The sequence below is a fragment of the Corapipo altera genome, unplaced genomic scaffold (assembly GCF_003945725.1).
Source record: "Corapipo altera isolate COAL_440 unplaced genomic scaffold, ASM394572v1 301, whole genome shotgun sequence".
Lineage (NCBI taxonomy): Eukaryota > Metazoa > Chordata > Aves > Passeriformes > Pipridae > Corapipo > Corapipo altera.
The window spans coordinates 1,199,019-1,224,321 of NW_020884926.1; the positions used below are offsets into that span (position 1 = coordinate 1,199,019).

The following is a 25,303-nucleotide window of genomic DNA, read 5'->3' on the forward strand; positions in this document are numbered from 1 at the left end:
ACTACTGGCATCATCCCTTCAGTCATTTGGGATGTGCTGTCCTGAAAATCTGGGATTTCTACTCCTTTCTCACAGATTCTTCTGCGTTGATCTCATATTTATTTCATTTATGGGCTTTCTGAATGAACCTGTGATTAAAGCACAAGCACACCTCATTAGCATAATGAGATTTTTCCTACAAGCTTGTAATGAAAACGAAACAAATTCATTCTGTCATTTTACAGATGTGGAACTGCAGAACAGAGAGGATGTACAACTGGCTTAAGGCCACCCTGCAGATCTTTATCACAGTCCAAATATTTTACCAAGTTAAAAGCAACTGCTTTTAACTTAATAACTGGGGTTTTTCCTTACAAAACTCTACTGGTATTCCTAGAACTACACCCAAATCAAATTTATGCAAGAAGAGAATCCAACACTGAAAGACAGAGGGGGTTTGGGGTTTGTTTGAGTTTTGGTTTGTCCATAAGACCTGTCCCATACTCCAGTGGGCAAGACAGGCTGTTTTGAATCAGCCACTTCACACTCCTGCAGTCTGGTAGCAGAAGGCACTGAAGGTCCCCCACAAGACTCGTACTCACTGAAGTGTCTGGTTCTCTTCTTCAGGAAAAAGACACTGAACATTCTCATTCCTAGGCAGCTTCAGACTAGTTTTTACGTAAAGCACTCTCATTTCAGTTCCTCAGTTTTTAAGTAGCTGTGTCAAAAGAGAGGAGCACAAGGGGCAGCAGGTTCTCAGTGTCCCCTCCCCGTGTCCCATCAGAAGGACATTCCCATGGCCTGCCCTCCTCCAGCTCCACAGGCAGGGGCAGTGGGGATGTTTCAGTGCCCAAATGAGCTGACCCTGGACTTTCAGGGAGTGTCACTTCTGCTTCCGCCACCCCTACACTTTCAATATCCCCTGTGTCTGTATGCACAGCACTTCTGGAGGTTAAACCCACTTCATTCTGTGCTCCTCTGACACAAGAACGGGGTGCAGAGTAATGAGGCAAGAGATGAGCTCAGATTTATACACCTCTGTGCTAGGTGTACGTGGGCACAGCACTTGTGCTGAAGGAGTGGCCAGTGACTGTGAGAGGGAGGCCTGCAGGGAAGGCTGGCTCAGATCCCCTTTTCCATCTCCACCCTTCCCAAGTGTCTGACCAGCTCTGTGCCCTGCACGTGGCAGGCTGGGAGTGGTGCTCTCCCCCTTCTCCCTCCCACCCCTCCCGTAACCCCAGGCCCATCTTGAAGCAATGATGGTGTCTGTGCTGTGCAAGCTGCAGCATTACCACCAGGACCAGGATCCATCAGGGAATGTGCCAGCTGGCACCTTGCCCTCCCCTCTGCTTTCCTTCCCTGCACAGGAGAAACCATTCCCTGCCTTCTGGGGCCAGCACTGGACCCACACTGTTCCTCCTAATGAATGCAACCTGTTCTAATGAATGTGAAGCTTATTTGTGAGTGTGGAGCTGCACTCAATTGCCTGACATTTCACATTTCTCACCATAAATCTGGGTAACACTTTATTCTAATTACTGGGACATTTTCTAACTTTTATTGTTTCTGGCAAACACAGGCAAAATGAGCTCATTCATTATATAAGGTATGTGAGCTATTTCTTCAGGGGAAATTGTGTTCTGTGTTACCCTTGCCATGCAACAAGATGCCATTCACCTCTTTTCTACGTGTCATTAAGTGTCACACAGACTGAGAATAATTAACTCATCTTTTCCTGAATGACAGAGGCCTCGAAAGTTGATATATCCATCCATCCATCCATCCATCCCAAGGTAAAAATCTCTTTTACTTCCCCCCACCCCAGCAAAGTTCTGTAACTTCACTAAGATGAGCAGTGCTGGAGACTGGAGCTTGAAGTCCTCTGGCTGTCCAAGGTCACATCACTAGACCTGCAGAAAAGAACACTCAGCATCTCTGGGCCTTGTTTGTCCCACAGCAATCAGTGCCAGATTTCCAGTGGAGTCCAAACAAAGATTAAGTTTAGGCTCTCTATCTCCACAACGATAATTTGGGGCCAAGACTCAGTAGGTGCTGAGCACTCTGCAGGCAGCAGAACCTCTCACTTGTAAACCCAGGCCAGAACTGTGCAATTAGTGAATTCAGACTGGAGTGGAGAAATCCTAACAGGCCACTCCTTCTGACAATTGTTGAAGCTCCAGGACTGGACTCTTGGCCTCAGCAAGGCCTCTCCCCCTGTCTGTGCACTCCATCCCTCCTCAGACTGTACCTTCCTTGTTCATGCTGAGATGATGGAATTGGCCTTTTGCCCAGGTGGAGGGGGGAAAAAAGGCAGTTACTGTAATGGAAGGGCTTTCTGACTCTTCTGCCTGCAGTGAGTGAAAATCCCAGGCAGACACACAGAGCCTGGTTAATGACTCACGCTCTGCTTTTTCACCAGGGAAAAATTTCAGGCCTGCACTCAGTTAAAAGATGGAAATTTTTATAAAACTTCCATTGTGGTGTGTAACCATCTGTTCAGAAATTAACAAAACCAAAATCAAAGGGAGCAAATGGGTTGATTTTCTTTCTTTCTTTTTCTTGTAGTAAGAGCTTTCTGTTCTGTAGATAAGATGTGGATCTCCAAGGGGGGGGGAGGTGGGTGAGCACAAACAATTCCGTACAAAAAACCAGAGGCTTCGAGGTAGTTGCTTGCTGGCTCTGTGCAGATGGGAGGTGTTCTCTCTGTGATGGCCTTCCCCTCCTACAGTGATCAGTGTTTGTGTCAGTCAGGGAGAGGATTTTGGGTCTGTGGGCATCAGCATGTGCCCAGCTCAAGAACCCTCTGGTCTGAGCAGCATCCAAGGGCTTTGGATGAGATGACTTTCCTGACAGAGTGTCCTCTCCCCTGGGAACCAACCCACTGAGCATTGGGATGAAATGTGTGTCATGACACCAAATGCCAAGTTTTGGCCGGAGGGAAAAAAAAATAAAGAAATTGCAGTCAGCAAATTTTGCCCCTTTCCTTTCTCTTCATTCTTTCTAATCTTCATAAAAACACGTAACTTCTTCTGCCTGGTCTTAAGCAACAACATATATTTCTTTCTTTCTTTCTTTTCAGAGTTGAATTCTTGGAACTCATACCATTTTCATTTAGCTATTTTTACCCGCCCTGCTCCTTCCTGTATCCATGGAGTTTCATCAAAACATTGAATTCCAGTCTCTAATGACATAACCTTCCCCTTTCCTTCCTGATCTCGTGTCACCTCTCATTTTCTCAGCAGCTCCAAAGCCTTCTCTGAGTTTTAGGCTTTTTCTACTCTAGGCTTCTTATTTTCTCTGTGTTTCACATCAGCACTGTCCTCTACGGTGTGGAATATGAAGAAATCACAAACTTCTGCATAAACAAGCAAACAAAGGTGAGGAAAACCCCTTCTCTTCTTCCCAACTGCAGGAAAAAAATCCGACTTGAAACAGCCAGTTTTGTCTTCCATCAGCATCAAACTGGGATGATCTGGCTCAAATCCCTCTGGGAGAGCCCTACCTGCTGTGTTGGGTATAAATCAGCCACAGGACAGCTACAGTGAAAGGAAGAGAATGATTGTTGGGTGAATGTGTCTCCAGTTCTTACATGGATCAGCTCTACAAGGTACCTGTCACAGTCTGGCCCTCCGAGCTCTGTCCTCAGGGATCCTGCACTCGTGTGTTCCTGCAAGGCAGAGGCTCCAGTGCTGTGTGAGGAGCAGCAACCTGGCAGCAACATTCCTTGTCTCAGAAAAAAAAAAGGGAGCTGCAAATGGAATTCATTTGCTGATTTGCAGGAACAATGAAGTCAAGCAACAAAACTTAGCAAACCGTATCAAAAAGCATCTTCACAAGTATTTTTGCAGGAGACAGAGGTGTTTATGAACAAAAAAGAAAAAGAGGTGTGGAAGTCACAGTTGCTCCAGGGCAAATTTTAACCATTTTCCCCTCCTTATTAGAATTCTCATTCATAAAATATTGCTGGCTGACTTAGCACTCACTGCACCATGTGGGATTTGAGGTGTTCCTAAACCATCTGTAAGCATTTTTTCCATTTGTCTAACTGATTTTCCATTTTCAATGGATCTGTTTAAATTTTCTCTCTCTGTCTATATAATGAGAGTTATCTGGAACATCAAGACAGGCCTTTATCCCAGCAGAGGGATGGACAGTTTGGAAACAAAGATCATGAGCTCTAGGCCATCCCAAACTCCAGAGCCATCCCTGCTGGCAATGCCACAGGAAGGCTTTGATGCCATAAATCACATTTGATCCTGACACTTTTCCCCACATGCATCCTGAGGTTCAGAGTCCTTCCAAAGGGTGTCCCCGAGTTTCCAGCCAGGTTTGCTCTCAGAACACGACATTCTCAAATTCAGAGGAACAGCTGATCAGTGTGAGCTCTGCACTGACATCTGCCAGGAGCTGGAAGTCTCCCTCCAAACAATCCTGTCACGTGTCAGGTGCCCAGAATTTCCATCAAATTCAGTGGCTGAGCCATTGAATGGGATTCAAGGATTAGAGCATTAACTTGTACAGAGTTACACCTATCCATAACTTCCCTATGGGAATGCAGTGTGGGAAGATTACAAGACTAAGTCAGCAATTTCTCAGTCCCACAGTCTTATCTCCTGGTGCCCAGCTAAAGTCTTTTATCAACAGAAAACAGCTGGAAAGCTTCATACAAACAGTTATGATCCTGCAAGATTCGGAATAATATTTGCACGATAGGCTGAGAAATTAGGTTTGAAGTCTTTCCTGTGTTTAAGCCTAAAAAGAAAAGCTTAGTAAGATCCAGAAATGCCACGTTCAGTCTTCTTACCCACAGAAATGAACAGGCTGTTTGGATCCATGCAGATTAGTTTGGGCTGGCCTGCAGAAGCTCCATGGGGAGCTCATCCAGGTTACAGAAGACGTGCAAATGAGAGGGATGTGACACAGGTTTGTGCTGCCTTTCATTTTTTGTTCATACTGAAAAGAGCTCCATAACGAACAATATCAATAATAATAATAATGCTTGCTTTTAAATGTCCAGTCTTACCCACACTGGAGTTGTGTGTGTTCAGGATTCACCTGCAGCTTATCCATATTTAATCTTTTTCATGCCTTTCCCTGCTTTCCTGGGATCACTGACATTGGGATCAGCTGCAGTTACACAGACACGTGGCATGATGGACTTTGGAAACTTCAGAACTGACTCTCAGGTTCTTCCCCAGGTTGGCAAGGCCATTTTCAGCAAGTCAGGTCACCCCTTCCTTCTCCCATAAACGGGAAATATTTATTTATAAGACTGTTTATTAGAGCTGGACACGGGGCCATACCAAGAGCTGTGGGTTACAAGAGGAAACAGTGGAGTGGTTCATGTTTAGCACAGAAATAAGACAATTTTGTCATGACCTGCTCTGTGTTACCTGCCTAAAGCAAGTTTTCGTGCCATGTTTTTTATTCCCTCTTATCACAAGGAGCTACTCACTTAAACTGCCTCTGAGCAGAGAGACTCTTGTCCCTCAGCAGCAAAAACAATGAGGTCCTTAAAAGGGCTGACTACAAAAACTCAGCGAGTTCACAAAGATGCTTTGTCACTTCTGCCCATTACCCAATGATTTTCCTTATATAATTGATTAATAAAATCCATGACATTCCTCTGGAGACAGGCCAGGCCAGAGACCCTGTTCTCATTTTATTTCAGTTCTAGGAAAGGCAAGCAAGGAAAAATTGCCTCTAAAAAGCTTCAGCTACTGTCACTGACACTTGGCTCCCACAGAGGTCCCGCAGTGACCTGGGGAGCACAAGGCCTGTGGTGTCCTGAGCTGGGGGCTGAGCTGAGCTCTGGGCACTGGCCTCAGCCCCCTGAGGGCATGGCCATCCAGGTTTATTTGTAATGGACTTTGTGGGCAGCTCAAACACCTCCTCACAGCTCTGTGTCTCCCTCCCTTTGCAGGGCTGTGGCTTCCAAAGGCCCCTGAATCTGTCTGAACAAATAACCCAAACCAGAGCGTTCCCATCTGCTGGATCTCCCCAGAGCTGACATTTGGTAATGACCATCACCTCCTAAAGGGCAGCACTGCATCTCCAACTGCAGGCACTGCCAAGCATATTCTGCTTTCCATTTGCGAGATTTAATTTGGAAAGACCTCGTGACAACTCCAGGGTGGAAGTGAACAGCCAGTTGGAATTGCTGTTGGCATGTCAGGGGGAGGGGGCAGGGAGGGAAATGAACCCAAATTAGCTGTGGTTTGTGAGCAAGGGAGGTCAGCTCTGAAAAAAATAACATGATCCCAGTGGGATAAACAGTAGAGGAGATAAATCAGTAACCGGGCCAGTCGTGAAATACGGGTTTGCAAATATTTCACAGAGTCAGGGAAGGAGAGCTGAGGAGCAAAACGATTGACTGGTTGGGAACAGCGTGTTCAGAGGGAATGTACAATCCCTGCAAACATGGCACTGGCACAGGGCTGCTGGGCAGCTAAATCCAAGGGATTGCTGCACTGGACACAGAACAGCCAACCCCTCACACTTGTCCCTGGGATTTGTGTTGGCAGGGCCTGGCACAAAGGCCTCAGGTCTCAGCACAGGGGGCCGTGGGGCTCAAGCTCAGGGGCAAGTCAAAGGTCACCTGCTTTGTCTTGCAAAGTTCCATTTTGGGCTCACCAAACCCATGCTAATTGTCTTTATTAACATTTGAATTTTTAAGATGATGTTCCAGATACACCGGGTTTGGGTAACAAGTTATGCTATTTGAAAAGCATAAAGATCTGCTTTAATAGGTTTTCAGCTTAGTGCTTCCACATATCACTCACTAGAGATCTAAAGTGCAGGAAGAAATCCAGCAGGTCAATATAATCAGTAATATCCTGAAAGCTTTCTGCAAAAAGAGGACCTTGAAAACATCACACGCTCAAGCACATCAAGGAATCGGCTTTTTTATACTTTTCATTATACTAAAAAGATTCAAAGACTCTTTCCTTCTTTATTTTCTTCACAAAAAAACAGTCAGAGAACAGATAAAACCCAGCACATTTTCATCATGAAGAGCTGCTCTGACCTCCAGTTTATATTAATTGATTCAGGAAAAGAAGAGGAAAATTTCCTAAAAACATAAGAAAGCAGTAACTGTTCAGTGTAAACAAGGAATTAGTTGAGCATTTAAAAAAATCTAGAAGTGTTTAGGACATGGACTTCAACACACAGCTTGTCATGAATGGGATCACCCAATCAACACAAAGTCCCTGTATCCCTGTATCCCTGTATCTCTGTATCCCTGTATCTCTGTATCCCTGTATCTCTGTATCCCTGTATCCCTGTATCCCTGTATCCCTGTATCCCAGATCCTGTGCATGGATCTGTGCTATTCCTCTGAAGAGTCTGAGCTGTTCTGGGAGGGTTTGATGCCATATGGTCCCACATCCCCACAGCATCAAGGGACCCACCTCTAAACCAGGATGGCTGGACACAACATGCCCCGTGTGAATGGGCTCACAACAGCCAGACCATGCACAGGCTGCACAGTGCATCCATGTGGATGAAGTTCCAGGACCCTTTCCCTGCCCTGGTGATCCCCAGCACTCCCAGCCCTGCCATTCCCACACTGCCTGCAGGATTTGCAGCTTGGGAGCCACTCTGCATATTGGCTGCTGACACCGGGAGTCAGCACCGAGGGGAAACACCTGTAGGTGCTGCTGTAACTCGAAGGCTTTCCCTGCAGAGCCTGGAAAGACAGAACTGCTTCCCATGTGCCCTCACTGGGAGGAGACCTGTGGTGCCAACCTGGCTGGTGTGGCTCAGCTCCCAGGGAAGGAGCGGGGCTGAACCGCCACAGACACCTCACAACATTCCACAGAATCCTGAAACAGGCACGGGAAACAGGAGAAGTACCAACTTAGTGAAAGAACAGTGAGGTGGGTTCTGAGGATGAAAAGCAAGTTGGACTATTTCCTCTGGCAGCTCTGAGGTTATCGAGCACCTCAGCAGAGAAGCACCTGTAGAACACAGCGTGCGACCTCTGCTTAAGGGCTTCAATGAGCCCTCCACAGGGTTTCAGAGCAGTTGTAGGAGTGACACTGCACTGACAAACAGAGGCAGAAGAAAAGGATGAAGTAATTCTCTCAGCAAACAGAGGAGGTCTGGAGAGAAGCACAGATTTCCTGTGCTCTAACCAGCCATGAGCGCGCTGCCCACGCGGGCGTCGGAAACTCCTGAGAACCAGGGATCATTATGCAAGACAGAGGATGCAGGACTGGTAAGACACATTCACCCAGCTACTCACTCAAGCCACAGCTCAGAACAGGAAGTTTCAGTCAGACTTTCAATTCCCACACCAAGCTAAATCAATCTAAATCAAATACGTTTAAAAGAAAGAGCCTCAAATGGAAAAAACAGTCTCTTTATGCCACCCACTACCAGAAAGATTATTGTTCTTGCCTCAAAACTAGTTCTGGTTTGAAAGCTGCTTGAATTTAGAAATCCAGGGATTGGATTATTTTCTCTCTGTTTGAATTTCTACACAGGAAAACTGAGTAATTTGTGCAGTTAGCTAAGCCAAAAAAACAAACAAAAAAGAAAAAGGCAGGCAAGGAGGATGGTCACTGCTGGATTAGAATTGATTTATGCTGATAGAATGTCAAAAATCCCACAGGGGAAAACATTTTTAAAAGTCTTTGATCAGGCCTTATTTTCCTTTTTTTTCCTTTTCCCCCATTCTCAAAAGCTTACTCATCTGATCCACAATAATTTGGGGATCAAGCCTTCTTGACATCAAATGTTGTTGGTGATATTTCCAGCAGAGGAATTGCTGCAGTGGATCCCATACTGTGCCCATGGTCCTTTTCCTGACATTGGCCATGGCTGGCTGCTTCACACAAAAATTTAAGCCACTTAAGGTACCAATCCAAAAAAGAAGTCACTCCTTCACCACCAAGAGTTAAAAAGGGTTTTCTTGTTGCTGTACTTTGTTTTAAAGGTCATTACTGTAACAAATCTGGGTGTTCTTGAGCCATACAAACATCCCATCATTCCTGAATCCTTCCACACTCTCAGCTGCACAGCCAGCAGTACACAGTTAAATATATAAATATATATATATATGTATATGTATTTCTGCTTCATGGTACATGTTACAAGCTCAGGTCTGTGCTTCCACCTGGAAAGGGAGCTGGAGCAGGAAGGGTCTGTTCCTGCACTCTCCCTTTCCCTCTGCATTTGCTCCCAGTGAAGGATATCAGACATGACAGCCCTGGAGCCTGCAGCCCTTTGTCTGCACAAAAGGCCCAGTTCTGTCTGCAGGAGGGTGGGACTTCACCCATGCACAGCTTCAACACTATATTCCAATCAACAAGGCCTTGAGAAACTTCCAGGAACCACCGGCAGAAGTCGGGAATGAGCAATATTAAGACTAACTAACTAATCAAGGTTCTCTCTGAGAGCCCTTTCTGAGAACTACCAAGGAAACCAATTAAGCCCAATTGCATTCGTCAGTGGGGCTGGAACACACTGGAGCCCATGTCACTGCTTATTTATGGGCCACTCAAAAATAACCCTCCAGAGAACAGCCCCCGAGCTGCTCCCCCCCAGCCCGGCCTGGGGAGGCAGTGGCAGCTCCTGATTCCATCAGCAGCGTGTGCAGAGCTGCCCAGCCCTCACCAGAGCCAGCTCAGGGGCAGGGGCAGCACAGGGTCACCCCCACGCTCAGGGATGTCCCCAGTGCTGGGCACTCTGCTCCAAGAGGGGGGTTCTGATTTTCCACTGGCACCAGTGCCACGAGGACCCAGGAGTCAGGGACAGCAATGGAAGCAGTTGTGAAATTGTCCCATCTACTTTTACCGTCCACATGGAAAAACACACAAAAAGACTAACAGGCACACGCTGGGCAAGAAACCCAGAAGAAGTCCTTAAACTCTTTTTTCACAGTTTTTAAGGAGACAGGGTCCATCCTGAGTGTGTAAGTCCTCCAGAAGCACTGTCTCTTTAAAGCTGGAATGTGACTTTTTTTCCCCCACAAGAAAAAGTCCAGTTTCCCAGGTTCTTACTGGAAAGTTTTCTTGGGAAAATATTCATTTCCAAAGCGTTGTTTTTACACTTTTGGTTCACTGGTTGTTTGACTCTTGTAATGCTTTAATAGTGTTTTTACTCCATGAATGTTTGTAATAACTAAATCCATCCTATTTCCTAGAGTATCTCCTTTTAGGGATAATTATATCAATATGCTTCTGACATTTTGTAATCCAAATAATTTCTTTTTTCTACATTTTGTTCTCAGTTGGGTGATTCAAAACAAGACTTAATGGTATGCTCCTGGCTCCCACAATTTCTGAAAAAGCTGCTGCACAATAAAATCCAGTAAATAACCCCAAAGAATTGGAAACGTGGATAACTCTCCGTAGCATTTTGTTAAATTCTCTGAGCTTTATTTTCTAAGAAGAGAGTTCAAGATTAGCTACAATCTGCTGCATTCTCCAAGACAAGAATCTCGTGCATATATTTTGTGTTCACCTGCCCTAAGAAACTTTTCAATTTTTATTTTTTTCTAAAGAGGTGCAATGGGATGTGTTCTATAACAGACTAAAGTGTACACCCATCATTAAATGTTCTTACATATGGCCTTCAATAAGGCCCCCAACCCTCTCTTTTACAGCAGGAGATCTGCAGGAACCCAAGCAGATTGAACAGGCTCACACAGGCCTTTCTCAAAAGCTGTGTGTGATCTTCTGCAGAGGAGATACATCACTCAGCTCAATTCTTCCTCCACTTCTGGGCTATCTTGCCACAGTCAAGCCTCAGAGGCTTTCAGAGATTACTGGAATTTAGGAATTAATATGCTTTATGGTTCCATAGACTGGTCTGGGAATTACTAGTCCATCACTTCAGGTTTGGCTCTTCCTGTCCATTCTCAGGCCTCCTGTGCTGCCCTTTCTGATGCTCCATTTCAAATGTAGCTTTGACATGTCTGTGGCACTCGCTCCTCAATGAGGACATCCTGGCTGTCCACTTCTGTAAATTATTACATTTCATGTGTCATCCTGTCAAACAGGAGCTGTGTGAGGCACAGCCCTGCCACCAGTGCTGGTGCTGCTGAGTTTGGGGGGCTGCAGAGCTGGACTGGCTCAGCGCTGGGTGAGAGGTGTCAGGGCCACTGGCAGGTTTCTCAAAGCAAACATCAGGCCCCATTTACCCTTCTGCCTCCACATCAAATTAAAAGACAACATTGCAGACTAACTAGAAACATGTGGCCTGAAGGCAGCCCTGGCTGTGATTGGTACTTGCACACAGGCACAGGCTCAGCCCCAGCTCTGCTCAGCCTGTGCTCTCACAGTCCTTCGCTTAATGCTGAGTGAGGGAAGGGGCAAAGCTGCTCCTGAGCTGTTCATAAAGGAAACCAGAAGATCCCTTGATAAGATGTTGTCTTCCTTCCTTCCTCTCCCCACTTGCTGTTCAGCAGGGGAATTGCAGCTCTTGTCCCTGTCCCACAGGGCAGGCAGAGGCTCTGAAGGGACCTCTCCAGCACACCAGATCTGACTGTTACCCACCGAGTCTCCTGTGCTCTGGAACCTCAGAGGTACTTCTCTAACACATCCAATATGTATCTGGTGAAAATTGCTACCAGAATGTTTCAATCTCTTAAGTTGCAGAAAGAAGCCAACTGACAGCACTTGACAGCACGGAGCACGGTGCCAGAACGCAAACCAATAAAGTTTCTTCTCCTTCAATGTGACAAAATGCTTATTTTAAGCACACTGAGACAATAAAGTGCTGATTAACAGGCAGCATGTTCTTCAATGAAACTCAGAGTGTGTAGTCGTGTGCTAAATACAGAAGATGCTGAAGGTATGTGATGATGAGTGTGAGAACAGCTCCACAGAAACGTATCAAAATACAGCTTTAAACTAACTCCCCAGAGGAGGATCCTCAGCTACAGGGAGCACTGACCCGGTGTCATGGGCAATGTTTTGTGAACTCAGGGAGCATCAATGCCTGTGTAAGGTTTATTTCCCAACTGGCCAGCTGGGAGCTGTCTCAGATATATCCACAGTCTGGAGTCACGTCTTTGCTGCCTCATCCCGGTACAAACGGGTGTATTGACTCTCCAGGGATTGTCAGGGAGTGATCACTTCAGCCTCAGCTAGAAACTACAATACCTTCTGTGTAGGAAGCCTAATCACACCTTAACACTGTGTTCTGCAGAAATTAATAGAGACAAAGCTGAAAATAATACTCACCCACGGAGTCTAAAAATAAGCACCAAAATTTCCCCTCCTCGTTTCTTTCTGCTTTGTGTTTCCCCTCAGGTGATGACACCATTCTCCTTTCCAGCTCTCCTGACATGCATCATGTGCATCACACTCACAGACTGTTCTGGGGAGCAGGGCTTTTTCTGTAGGGTTATAGTTTTGGGATGTGCTGCGTGAGGCAAATCAAGAGTTTATTAGACCAGACCAAACCACAGGAGACACTGGTTTAACATGGTGTCCAAGAGTCAGACACCTAGAAACACATGTGAATATGTATAAATTAGCTCACAAGTGTGAGATGCACTAATTACAGTAAATGTGGTGTTTTCAGCTGCACCACCATGAAGAAATACACTCCTGCAGAGTATTTCTGGTGTGACAGACTCTGTTTAGTTTTGGTCCTGCAGCTCAGCCCATTTCAGACTTCCAAAAACAAGCCAATTAAAATACCAAAAGCTTATTGAATATGGATTGCTTTAGACCATGCAATGTAATGCAGCCTTGTTTCATGCAAACACAGGAGTTTTAAGAGCACAAGATCCTTAAAATCAGTAAAAAGGACAATAATTTACCAGGAGCACTGCAAAAACTACTTGCAGTTCCTGCCAAGCAGACAAGCTTTCCAACAGGAGGACAGATGGAGAGGAGGCCAAATGAAACTATCCAAAAATGAGGAGTAACTACCCTAGTTTTGGGGCAGTTCAATGCATATTTCTGTAGCACTGACATGTCCTCATGTATATAACAAATTCTCCAAAAAACATCTTTTGAGGCGAGTAAAACAACTTTCCATCTCCCAGATGAAAGAAGTGAGGTCAGAAGGTGTGAATACAGATGGAGCTGGTTCTAGAAGTGGGATGAAAAAAATTTAAAAAAAGGAGTTCTGGGATTATGCTCCAGACTTGCTACTTTTGTGGCGTCTAATGTAGAGAATCTGGTGAAGGGAAGGGAGCAGGGTGAGTTTTTCATTGCAGGCTGTGTCTGTGTGTGCCATCCCTGCCACGCCGTGTCCCCAGGCTGGGGGAGGGCAGGGACAATTCCCTTGCACTCCCCAGGAATAACGTCCTGCTGCCAGCTGCATGCTCCATTACATTCCTCCAGTCCTGAAGGAAAAACACTTTGAATTCAGCAATATATAATATTCCTGTTAATGTGAGACAGGAGACTGGCAGCACGCCACTCGCAGAGGCAGGCGATGGAAAAAGCAGAGAAGCGGCTCAGCCTCCCCATGTGAGGCAGACAGACCTATTGTGAGCTGTCTCCAGCCTCGGGGCTGGATGCTCCAGGCTGATTTATGAGCACAATATTTACAGCTAACACACATGAAATACATTAGGAGCCGAAATAAATCTCCTAACATGCACGGGGAACAGCTAAGATAAAAGAATGCACATGGTAAACTAGGTGGATGTTTGTCATTAAGCGTGGTACTGAAGCCAGAGCACGTCTCTGGGGCACAGGAGACCGAGCATTTGCCCTGGTGTTTATCAGTACTCTGGAAGAGACTTTCAGAAAGATGTCCCAGCTTTTTATTTTTTTCTAGGGAACTCAAAGCTGATGAAAGACACTGTGTTGAAAGTCCTTGGGAGTAAAACAGCGCTCGAAAAGAAGATCAGTCCTATGCCTGTGCAAAGACCCAGGGAACAGGCCAGAGATCAGTTCCCTTAATTTCTCTGCACCTGTGCTCCATCTCATAAACAGGTATCAGTAGGAAATAAGGTAAGAAAGAGCTACTTCAAGGCCAGAAGGGCCCATTGTAATTAAGTATTCTGACTTACTGCATCACACCACAGGCAGCAGAAATTCCCTGCATTAATTCCTAAATTAAATCATCACTGAACAGATAAACACTTCAGCAAAAACAACATCCCTTACTAAATAGAGGGGACCAGCAAATGGGGGTGTCAATTCTGGTTTCTCTGTAACTACAGAAAGCAAACCCCAGCCCCAGAAGCACTGAGGACAGTTCCCTGCAGATCCCTCCTGGCCTGAGCCCTGCCCAGCCCTGCAGAGCAGGATCCTCCAAATCCCACGTGGCTGGAGGGGGAACAGGAGGCAGCTGTCACTTAAAAGCATCTACATTTGACATTTCTGCCTACAAAGCTGCACTGGTCATAGATTGTATCTCACCATGTCCAGCCAATCCAATTAGGCCCAAACAGCTTCTGGGGATTCATCCCCTCCTTTGGCACTAAGGTTTCCTGGTGCCAGGTTTTTGGCAGCTGTGGTGGTGACTGGGGTGTGGATATAAGTTAACCCACTCCTTTTGTGCAGGGCACAGCACAGCCACGGAGAGCTGGGAAGCTGCTGCTTTTCCTCCCAGTGTTGTGACACAACATCTGATTCCAGCATGGCAGGACACACTCCTAAAAACAGGCTAATGCTGGAACCAGACTGTGGTACAAACCAGAGCGAGGACTTCACTGACTAAACATGCTTCCTGCCCTCAGCCAGATCACAGCAGGTTGTGTCAGCTACTGCACATCTCTCTCAGAGCCTCATTTTGTATTTCTTTTATCAAAACACTAATGACGAACAAAGGGAGAATGAATATGAAAATAAATACACCCTTCTCAGTGAAAAGATTTACACTTGCCTCCACAGCTTTGATTATTCCTTCAGATTTACTAGATTTTTCTTTCTAAAACACTGGTTAGTCCTTAAAAAATGGCAAAACTAACTAAACCTCCTATCCACATTTTGTTGAAGTAATAAATACATACTCATCTGTTGAATTACATTCTATTTTAAGTTGATTGTGTACACCATTCTAGTTATGGATAAAATCACAGCACCTTCACTAGTACTGGAAATTTTGCACCACTGTTCTGTGGTTTCATACCCACAAACAGGTCAGGTGATTTTCTGTAATTACCACAGCTTTGATTTATGGATTTTCTTTTTTTTTTTTTTTTGTGGAGCTCTTTAGTGTGTTTGTTTCAAACAAAGGAATGATACACAGCAAACAAGAGGAGTTCAAACTGCTATAGGCTATAATTTGGGAGATACACTTAAAATTAAATAAAAACCAAAGAACAAAAAAACAAACAAGAAAGCAAGCAAGAAATAAATACAAAAACCTCAAGCCATATTTGATCCTAAACTTGGAGTCTAACTCCTTTAAAAGGGGAGATGATCCGACTCCCTCAGTGGAGCTCTGGGCTGGCCCACAGGACCCACGGGTTCATGCCATCAAAGCTCATCTTTGTTTGAGATCTGAAACATCCTCCCCAACAGTCTGCAGTCACATTGCAAAATCCTGAGGGGAGGATGAAAGGCAGCCTCTCCTCCTCGCTTACACTCACCCCGGGGCCTGCAAACATCAGGACTTGATTTAACCAAACACACACTGGGGCAGAGAAAGGATGAGCAATCCCAGGACTGGACTGACACACACAAGAGTTCCTGGTTTTCCAAAGGAATGACTGGATCACCTCAGCCCCCAAGCAGATTGTGCCCAAATGAGGTATCCAGCCCCAAAGCATCTCCTGGCTGGCCACACTGACAGCACAGTGAGCAGAGTGTGCTGTCACACACCCCCCACCCAACAGACAGAAACTTCCCACTCCCAACACAAACATGTCCCAGGAGCTGAGTCCCTGGGGCCTTCCCCTGAAGACAGCTTATCTTTGCAGAGCTTCTGCCAGCAACAAGGGCTCCAGACCTTCCTGCTCACCCAGCTGAGCTCCTCTGCTGCATCTCCCTTCCAAAACATTGCCTGTCTCACTCTGTACCACACAAAGGCTGACCAAGGAAAACCTGCTGGCTCCCAAACAGGCTTCCTAAGCCTCCCACAAACCAAGAGTAGGATATTTGTTTCTAAATCTCCAAAGGAGGATTAGGCAGGGTGACCATAATCCTACCCAGCCTCACACCTGCCACTCATCTCTTAGGGAAGGAGAGATGCATTTCAGAATCTGGAAATTACTCTCAGATGAACCCCTTTGTCCAGGGATATCAGACCATAGTTGCCATCTCCCTTATTTCTTGGCTGCATAGGAAGAAAGTTTTCTTTCTGTGAGACAAAGAGTGGATATGATTGTTTATTTTAGTTCTGTTGACATCATTCTTTGTTGTCAGCACATCTCTCAATAACTGAGACTGATCTGAGGAAGGACTAGAGCAGTTAGCCATCTTCTGAAAATTTCTCCCTCCTTCTCCCTCTGTTTCAGTGCCCCAAACAAAAACTTAGGCCAGTGAGAAACTTTTTCATATAAGCTGCCAACCTGCTTTGATCATAAACCACATTTTACATGATGTTTACATATAAATCCTCTTGCAATGACGTCAGAGCCTCCCAATCCCATTTTAGCAGCCATTAAAGGGTAATGCTCAGAGAACCATTTCTCTTTATACTGTAGGAGTTTGAGCAGTGCTGTTATTACTTTTGAGGGGGAATTGTGCAGGCTCCTTGTCAATTGGTTTAGGTTGCCTAAATGAAGCCAAATTGCTCTCACCATCCCCAGCTGCTGCTGCTGCCTGCACGTTCCACCTTCCCCACAGCCACTTTAACCCGTCAGGCAAGAGCAAAACAGCCTTCCCTGGGTGCACCTCCTGCAAACAGGGCAGGGAAAAAACCACAGGAGGAAAAAAACACACATCACTTGCAGCATTTTTACATGTAATAGTAACAGTCTCTTGGTGCCATCATCAGCCATGGCATTTCATTCACACAGAACACTTGTGGGCACATCACATATGCTTTTCCATTCAATGTATTTTTAAATGTTTCCCAGGCAACTGTTTCAATACAATATGCCTCCTTGGCAACCTGGTACCCGCAAATGCCATGCTAGTCTCCCTAGTCCTCTTTTTAGGTCTTCCCATCTTGGCATATAAATGTCACAAGGCTGGGTTTTCCATCCCCAGCCACAGAGGTACTGATGTGTCCTCACACGTGGCAAGGGAGGGCTGAGCTGAAGGGATGAGGCGTGCACTGGACGCTGCACGTTGACAAATCCAGCTCTGGTGAGCTCCCAGAGGGAGCAGGTTTCAAAGGCAGTGACTCCTCATGGAAAAGAGAATGTCTCCTACAACTAAAATTAGGGAGAGCCTACAGAACTGTCTCCACTCAAGTGACTTGCTCTGGAAACAGCAATGAGCCTGCACTTCTCCAACTGAAACTGCACGTCATCCTCCTTCCCCTGACTGTGCCAGAGGAAGCCTTACAGAGTTTTCCTCATTCTGTGGCTGGAATTGTAATACATCACATTAATGAGGAGAGCCAGCCTTTCCCATTGCAGTGCAGACAGTGATTAGCACTGGACTAAGTGACTCTTCCCAGGGCTGCATTTGCTGGCACTGGGCTGTCAGGACACACACCATAAAGCCCATTTGCTGCAGCAGCTCTCCTGCTGCTCTGCTCTGCGGGCTGTGGTCTCTCTGGGGCTTTGTCCTTTATCACATTTAGCAGAATGGACACGCTCACCCTTGAGTGAAGTCACAGACTGCTTGACAAGGACAAAAAACGATCCACATGTACTCCTACCCCAAGCACTGATTAGATAAAATAATTAAAATATAATAACGTTTCAATTTTCTAGTAAGGCACAATTTATTCCAAACATCTTTGTCGGACCCAGGAGCTATCAGTACAGACCCAAAGATATTGCAGAAGGACTAAAGCTATCTGTGAGCATCAGTCACCACCAAAAAAAAAAAAGTTTTAATAAAACCTCCATGTGCTTCAGCCTCAAAGTGGTACATTAAAAAAAATAATAGCTCCTGCATGCAGTGACATCAGGCTCTGAGAGAAACCCAGCAGAAACTATGGTATCTCTTCTTCATTGATTACTCCATAACAACAGCTGAAAATCACAATTTTTCCAGGCTATAAAATGCCAAGCACTCCAAATTCTACACTGGCAGCAAAAATCTCCTCCCTGTCTGTGAGCTGCTGTATCTGTAATAGAGACCCTGCATTACCAGGCTTTCTAATTCTTCCCAAATGCAGAAGCTCTCATTCAATGCTGCAGCTGTTGGGGAGGAAATCAGAAATAGCAGAAGGCGGATTAGCTGATAATGTACCAGTTCTTCCCCAGCAAATGCTGGCACCTGCGTTTTACACTCTCCGCTTTCCCTCGGCCCAGGAAAAGATCACTTGGTTTGTTTGGCAGGCAATTTATAGGCTTTAGTGATTGTGGAGTTGCAAAAGGATTAGAATTTGTTATAACAGCCCCTTCTTCCTGAGAGCAAAAGTTAAAACTGAGGCCCACTTTAGAGCAAGAACCAGGGACCATGTAAGTAAAGATTAAGAGTGTGCAGCTTGATGAGACTCAACGGGGAAGAGATAACTGCACATGCTGGCACTCCATTTACAAGGAAATCCCTGCAGATAATCTGTAGGAGCATTCTGGCTTCCACAGGCTCAAATCCCTTGACCACTGGCTCAAATCCAGCCAAGGCTGATTATGGTAAAGACTACTCTCTGCATTCCTAGGAGAACTTTTTTCCTAAAACATTCTAATTATTAAATTATGCAAGACCCAAGGTCAAGCAAGAAGTAACAGGATTCCCATGTAGTGGAAGAAACAGCAGATACAACCTTATGCAAAGTGGCAAAACCAAGAACAGGTCCCAGTCTACACTTCTTATTCTTAGTATTCTTAATTCTGGAATGATGCAGATAAAAAATACTGAGTACCCTTAATGGTCAAAGATTTCTAGAATGCTAGTTGGGAATCCACAGGTAGAGCAAGAATGAGAACATTCATGGCATGCCTGCCCTCACAGGTTAGAATGGGTATGCATTAAACAGATAACAAAAAAAAAAAAATCTAACAATTTTTGGTTAAACCTACAAAATACAAACCCACCTACAAAGTACTGCTGCTACAGAAGCAAGGTTTTCCCTTTTGCTTTTTACAACCAGAAGCTGCAGTAATAATTTTCACTATTCTTTTTATTATATTCTTTCATTTGTGGCCCTTACTGCACAATAACCAACTTTTACATTCACCCATACTACAGCTTTTGGAAATGCTACAGAGCAGCACACAGCAACCCCTCCAGCCTGAAGAACAGGCTGCTCTCCTGAGGTATGGGAGAAGTCATACCTAACAACATCAACCTGTGGATGCAACACGAGGTTTAGGAGCAGAGCATTGTCACAGTGGTATCCCAGGGGTCATAAGATAAAAAAACAACTCAAACATCACAGGAATAAAAGCAGCCCTGTGGCACAACCAGTCATTAACACAGGTACACCTACAAGTGTGTTTGGAGGCTCCATCCAAGCGCTTTCGCTGCCCTCGGATTTCGTTAAATCCCCATTTCTGCATAGTTTGCTGCCTCCACGTGGCCACAGTCAGCGCTGGGCCACGATTCACAGCGATCTTGAGCAAAAACCCCCAAGGAACACTTCTTCAACTAGTTGTGAAATCAAATTTCTACCCCTCCTCTGTCTCATTTCCCACCACTCCCATGGCTGATCCCCTCTCCAATCTCCACTTTTGCTTTATTTACACACACCTCCTCTTGCTGTTTTTTGCTCCATCTCTGCTGCCATCACCTTCCTCTCCACAGCAGGCCCAACACCCTCAGATCCAAACTCACCCCTTGCCCCAGTTCAGCTTACCTGGTTCCACCTGCAGCTTCTGGGAGAATGCCTTTCCTGATAAATAAGGAGAGGAGGACATATTTCCTGGAATCTCACTGCACACACTGGGAAGCAGCTTCTAAATGGTGACAAAAATGACAGGCAGAACACTGTGACTGTCCTGGTGTTCCCTTGGCACTGCAGGAGCTGTAACAGATATTAAAGTGGGAAAATGTTAGTCTCTGTGACAGCAATTGGCTTTTCCACTGTCATTTCTTTCCTATTTTCATTGTCATTTTAGTCTACCCGTCACACAGCTGAAATGCTGGCACTCTACTGTGACTATTTGTTATTATTTTTATTTTTCAGCTGGGCTGTCTGTTGTACAAACTGACACAAATCCCAGCAGTAACCAAACACTTCCCACTTCCAACATCTTTATCCTCACTCTCACACAAAAAGGAAACCCATTAATGCTCCTATAGCGTTAAGAAATTAGTTATTACATAGAGTCAAAGATGTGATGGACTCACAGAAACACGAAGTACCTGAGTTAATATGGGAAAGGTGAAAGCTGGGCTGAGCCTCCTGGATCTCGGGCTGCACTGACGGGATCATCTGCAGCTGGAAAACCACTGGATGTGGTTTCCAATGCCTGGCTGGAGCTGTCCCTGCTCAGGTTGAATCCACCAGTCCAGGTGAAATGTGAATCTCGAACTCTGACACCCAAAATGCCACTTTCAAGGTTCAGATCTGCTCGAGGCGTGTTTTAAGTCAGGTCAGCTGTTAAAGGAATAATTTTTTGCTGGGCTGTGTGATCAACATGGTAATTCACAGGTGTGGCTTTAGCACAGTCAATAGTGATGCCTCCTGTTCGCTCTGAAGAATTCAAGGATGAAACAGTCCACAGACACCCAGCGGTGCACAAATTCAGTTGCAGAAAAGGAATGTGACCTTGGATTCATTTTTTTTACCAATAATAAATTGGTTTTATGGAAAAGAGGAGCACTTTGTACCCCGCTCTCCCTCATAAACACCTGTTATCAAATAGGACTTTTTATTACCTTGTACAGTTATTCTCATATAGACTGTGAAGAATTTAAACAGCAAAGTCACTTTGTGATCCCTTCATCTGCTGTTGGAGGACGAAGCGTGGGTCACCATTTCTCTGACGTGTGTTTGAGAAGGCCAGACGAGCGTTTAAACCCACCCCTAACACGCTCTTTATTTCGAGTCACCCAGCGACATTCCCGCCAGCAACGTCAAACTGCATCACTTCAGATTCTTTCCTGAAAGATAAGCTGGACCAGCGGTGGCTCCCAATCTTTATTATTTGTGTGAACAGCGGCGGCACCGGGCCCAGGCCGCGGCTCGGCGGGGCCATGGCGCCCAGCGCTGACCCCGCCGCCATCTTGTGCCCTCAGCGCCCGGGGCTGCAGCGCCCCGAGCCCCCGCTCCCGAGCGCACCAAACCGCTGCAAATACAGACAGCGAGAGGGGCAAAACCAACACAAAAAGGGCTGTTTCCGAGGCAGACCAGCCCCCACCTCCACGGCGATGGGGGGGGGGGGGGGGGGGCTGCGAGCGGACGGGAGGGCGCGCTCCCCTCAGGGCGCCCTCAGAGCCACCCCCGCCCCGCGCCGTCAGGGCGGCTCTGAGGGCGGAGAGCCGCGGCCGTGGCAGCGGGCCAGGAGGAGGGAGGAAGAGACCTCGCCGCCCGCAGCGCCGTCCCCCGGCGAGGCGCGGGGAGCCCCGGCCATGGGGGAGGAAGGAGCGGCCAAGCTGCGCCTGAAGCCCCGCGCGGCGCCGCCCGCCCGCGGCCCCGAGACAATCCCGCGCCGGCCGTGAGTCCGGGCCGGGGGGGATCGGACCGGGTCGGGTCAGCAAACACCGCGGGGATCGGATGGGATCGGCCCCAGGGGGATCGGCCCGGGTCGGGTCAGCAAACACCGCGGGGATCGGATGGGATCGGCCCTGGGGGGGTCGGACGGGATCGGATCGGCTGCGGGGCCTGGAGCGCCTCGCCCGGGCCGGGCCTGCACGGGCCCCCCCCGAGCCGCAGCGCTCAGATCAGGGACTCATTACTGACTGTGTTAAAGGTTATTGCATAAAACACCCCCTGTAGCGCCTTTAAAAAATAGACACAAAACTGCAGCATAAAGCACAGCGGGCCCCGGACCTGCAGACTGAAGGCGGTGAGGGGTTGGGTTCTTGTTTGAAGCCGTGTCCCCTCCACAGAGGCTGTGGGAGTTCATCACTCCGCTCTTTGAGGGCTCGTACTTTCTAATTTCTTCTAATTTCTTCCCCGTGCAGCTTCATTCCTGGACACTGATCCGAGAAAACACATCAGGAAGAAGTGGGAATGCTGGAAATAGCATTGTGACATTAACAATCCATCCTTCTCTTAGAATTGTCTTTCTGTGGCATTACTCATATAAAACCTTTTTAATGCTTGTAGTTAAACTTTCTAAAGCCTTCCTAGGATCCATTAAGTCGTTTGGAAAGAGAATTTCAAATGGCAGTAAGGGAATGGCCAGGAATATGTAGGAACCAGTGCAATTGTCACCCTCAGTGCAAACATTTCCATGATTTCTGTGCTCAGCAGGTGTCAAGTTCAGTATTTGAGAAAAAAAAACAGTATCTACACTTCACTGTTTCACTTGGAAGTGAAGACAGTAATAAATATCCACAGTTCATTTGTTACAAGGAGAAAAGAGGGTGTTTAGACAGTCATTTTTAAAAAAATTGGATTTTTTTTTTATTGCAGCGCAAGTTATATGAGTCTTAGGAAGCTGTGAAAATTAGTTTATGGGTTAAATAATGTCTTTGTGTTCCAGAAAAATAGAGGCAAACTAATACCAGTGCAGAGCATTTTCTTCCCTCTCTCCCACCCTCAAACTACTGCGCCTGTCTTTCCAGGACGTCGACTGACAGATCTCCCTGGTTTGAAAAGGAAGACTTAAATGAGCGTGAAAAAACCTGGGTTTTGTTACTGAAAGACATCAGTCAGGATCTGCACTGCACGAACTGGGACACAGTGCCCAGCCTTCCGGAGTTCTTGGAAAAGGTAGAGAGCTGTATCCTTGGTTTTTGCACTTTGTGTCCAGCAGTGGCAGCCCTGGATGATGAGGAAACCACCTGAAGGAGCCTTCAGAGCTGTGAGGTTTCAGCTCTTTAATCTCATGATGTGGCACAGCATGGCAAACCTTTCCAACATTTCCCTGGGAAGAGGGGGCCTGTGTAAGGGTGGTGACTGCCACGAGCACCAGGATCCTCCTGAGGAATGGGAGTGGGAAAGGCAGCCTGTAACAGAGGGTTAATGACACGTCAGGGTGGTTCCTGATGTAGTGTTGGGCAAGGTCACAATGCAGAAATCAGCCCTTACAAAGTACTTTTTGTTTTTGAGGTGGTTGTTTTTATCTTTAGTGTCTCTGAAACATACTGAGTCCCCACTGTATCCAGTTAGAAGTGTTAAGGGAAGACACATATTCCATCAGCTCCAGGAAGCTCTTGATTGCTTTACAGGTGCTGGAGAGGGATGTAAATAAAATGTTCTTTTCTTCAGTGTAGCTCGGCCTTCTCAGTCTTTGCAGTGTGTTCACTTTATGTGTTGATTGAGCTGCATCTGTTTGAGTCACGGTGTGTGTGCTGCAGGGTGCTGAGGAGGGGAGTCCAGCACACCAGGAAGTCTTCACAGCTGGAATGAGAGACTTTCCGTGGGTACCATTCCCACCTTTTCACACAGAACAATGTCTGAACCCCAAGGATTTCAGCTCCCAGAGCCACGAGTCACATACAGGATGGGGCCAAGTGGATAAACTTCCCAGTGTGTCACCCACAGCTGAGGAAACCTGCAGGGGAACCAGCACAGATCGAGGCAAAACTGCAGCTGGGGGAGGCACAAAAGGCATTCCCGACCTGGGAGTGAGTCCCGAGCCACGTCAGCTCCCTGGACACACGAGCTCTGCACAGCCCTTGGCACAGGGCTCTGGGAGAGCTCCCAGCCCTCGGCAGCACCAGGCAGGGGCTGCACAGAGCAGGGGAGGCAGGAGAGAGAAGGGTGGGAAGGAGCTCCAGCTGCAGGAGGGGAAGGTTCCAGCGGGGCAGGACAGAGCTGTGCCGGCAGAGGAGCCTCCTGGGAGCATTCCTGGGGCCGGGAGCTGCGAGGAGAAGGTGGAAAACCAGAGTGGAGGATCTTCAGCTCTTGACAGTTGTCCCATGTGCCTGATGCAGTTCACTGGAACGTAAGTTGCTTGGGGTTTTCTGTTTTGTGGGTGTTTTCATAACTTCCCAGTAAACAAACCCCCACCTGGCTCTGGATGCATTCCCCATTTACAAAATAATGAAAATAGACAAAACTTCTACTGCAAAGTTCTTCTTATCTGTCAGAATTACCTGCTTTAATCCAGTTCACAAACTGAGTACCTGCTCTGCAGCAGGAACTGGGCTGTCTCCTGCAGTCAGCACCATGGCACAGTGCTTAGGCTGTCAGAGTTGCCAAAAAAGTGCTTTTGGGCAGGTCCTCTAACCCTTAAAACCTTCAGCAGCAGGTACCAGCAAGGGCAGTTTCTCAGGGATCGCAGCTCTGCTGGGCACAGCAGTGACCCCCCACGAAGGACCCGTGTGACAGGGAGGGGAAAGAAGTGTCAGTAAAGGGCTGTGAGTGTTCCTCACTGCACCCACCCTGTCTCTGCAGGCTCTCCCAGCTGGACATCGATGGGCACCTGGCCAGGTGCTTGTCTGAAAGTGCAGATGACGTCATGTGGTAAATCCAGGAGAACGGAGGGCAAAGGAACAAGGCCAAGGATGAACCTTTCTCAAAGGAAAAGGGAAAATGTGTCAAGGAAGCAAATCCTCGGCTCACGCTTTCGGATCACAGACCAGTAACTCGGCAGAAGGCCAAGTGCCAAGGGTCTTTTTATTTTAAATGCACGCAAAGTAGTTCTAGTTCTGAAAATGGTGCTCTGGGGAGACCCCCAGGGAAATCAGGCTTGGTGCTCCTGAGAAAGTGTCCTGCTGGAAATCCCTGGAGCCCCTGCTGGGGCTGATGCACCAGAGCTCAGAAGCTCTCAGTGCAGAAGAGAGACAACTGTTACCCTCATCCAAAAGTTTACCTGCTTAGAAAAGAATGCCAGTAATCTGTGAAAATCAATTTAATTAAAAAGTCAGTTGAGCGTAGAATTTTTCATTATTTTACTAAGAAAGTGTAATTGTCCCATTGATTCTATGGGTGTGTCCCTGTTAAACACCCCCCAAACCACAGAAAGGGGGTGTGGGCTCCATGTCTCTGAAGGAGCCCAGCTGAATTCACACCCTTCTGGGTAGGTTTCTAAGTCAGTATCGGTGTTAATCAAGTGATTAACGTGACTGCTCTAATTAAGCTGCAGAGAGAACTCTTCTGCCCTCTCCTGAACTGCTCAGGGAGGTTCAGGCAGTGCTGGAGCCAAGAGCTGGTTTGTGTCAGTCCCACACAGCCCCGGACACCCCGGGGTGGCACAGGGGACACCCCGAGCCTGGGGGGCTGGAGGGGGCTCAGGAGGCTCAGCTGCTGTTCTGGGAACTGCTGAGCAGGAGCAGGGAAA

The 25,303-nt window shown here is 46.8% G+C and overlaps 1 protein-coding gene and 1 long non-coding RNA gene across 2 annotated transcripts; one reads left to right on the forward strand and one right to left on the reverse strand.

Annotated features, from left to right (window-relative positions):
* On the reverse strand, positions 1–21,173 carry LOC113954152. The gene is made up of 3 exons (XR_003530119.1): positions 20,271–21,173; positions 19,762–19,929; positions 1–128 (listed from the first exon to the last, which is right to left on the reverse strand). It is a non-coding gene; the product is annotated as an uncharacterized LOC113954152 (long non-coding RNA).
* On the forward strand, positions 21,091–24,896 carry FAAP20 (FA core complex associated protein 20). Its single transcript, XM_027658134.1, has 4 exons — positions 21,091–21,565; positions 22,641–22,788; positions 23,376–23,965; positions 24,418–24,896. Exons 1-4 carry the CDS (start codon positions 21,105–21,107, stop codon positions 24,488–24,490), a joined length of 1,272 nt encoding a protein of 423 aa, XP_027513935.1. The 5' UTR covers positions 21,091–21,104; the 3' UTR covers positions 24,491–24,896.
* The last annotated feature ends 407 nt before the right edge of the window (positions 24,897–25,303 follow it).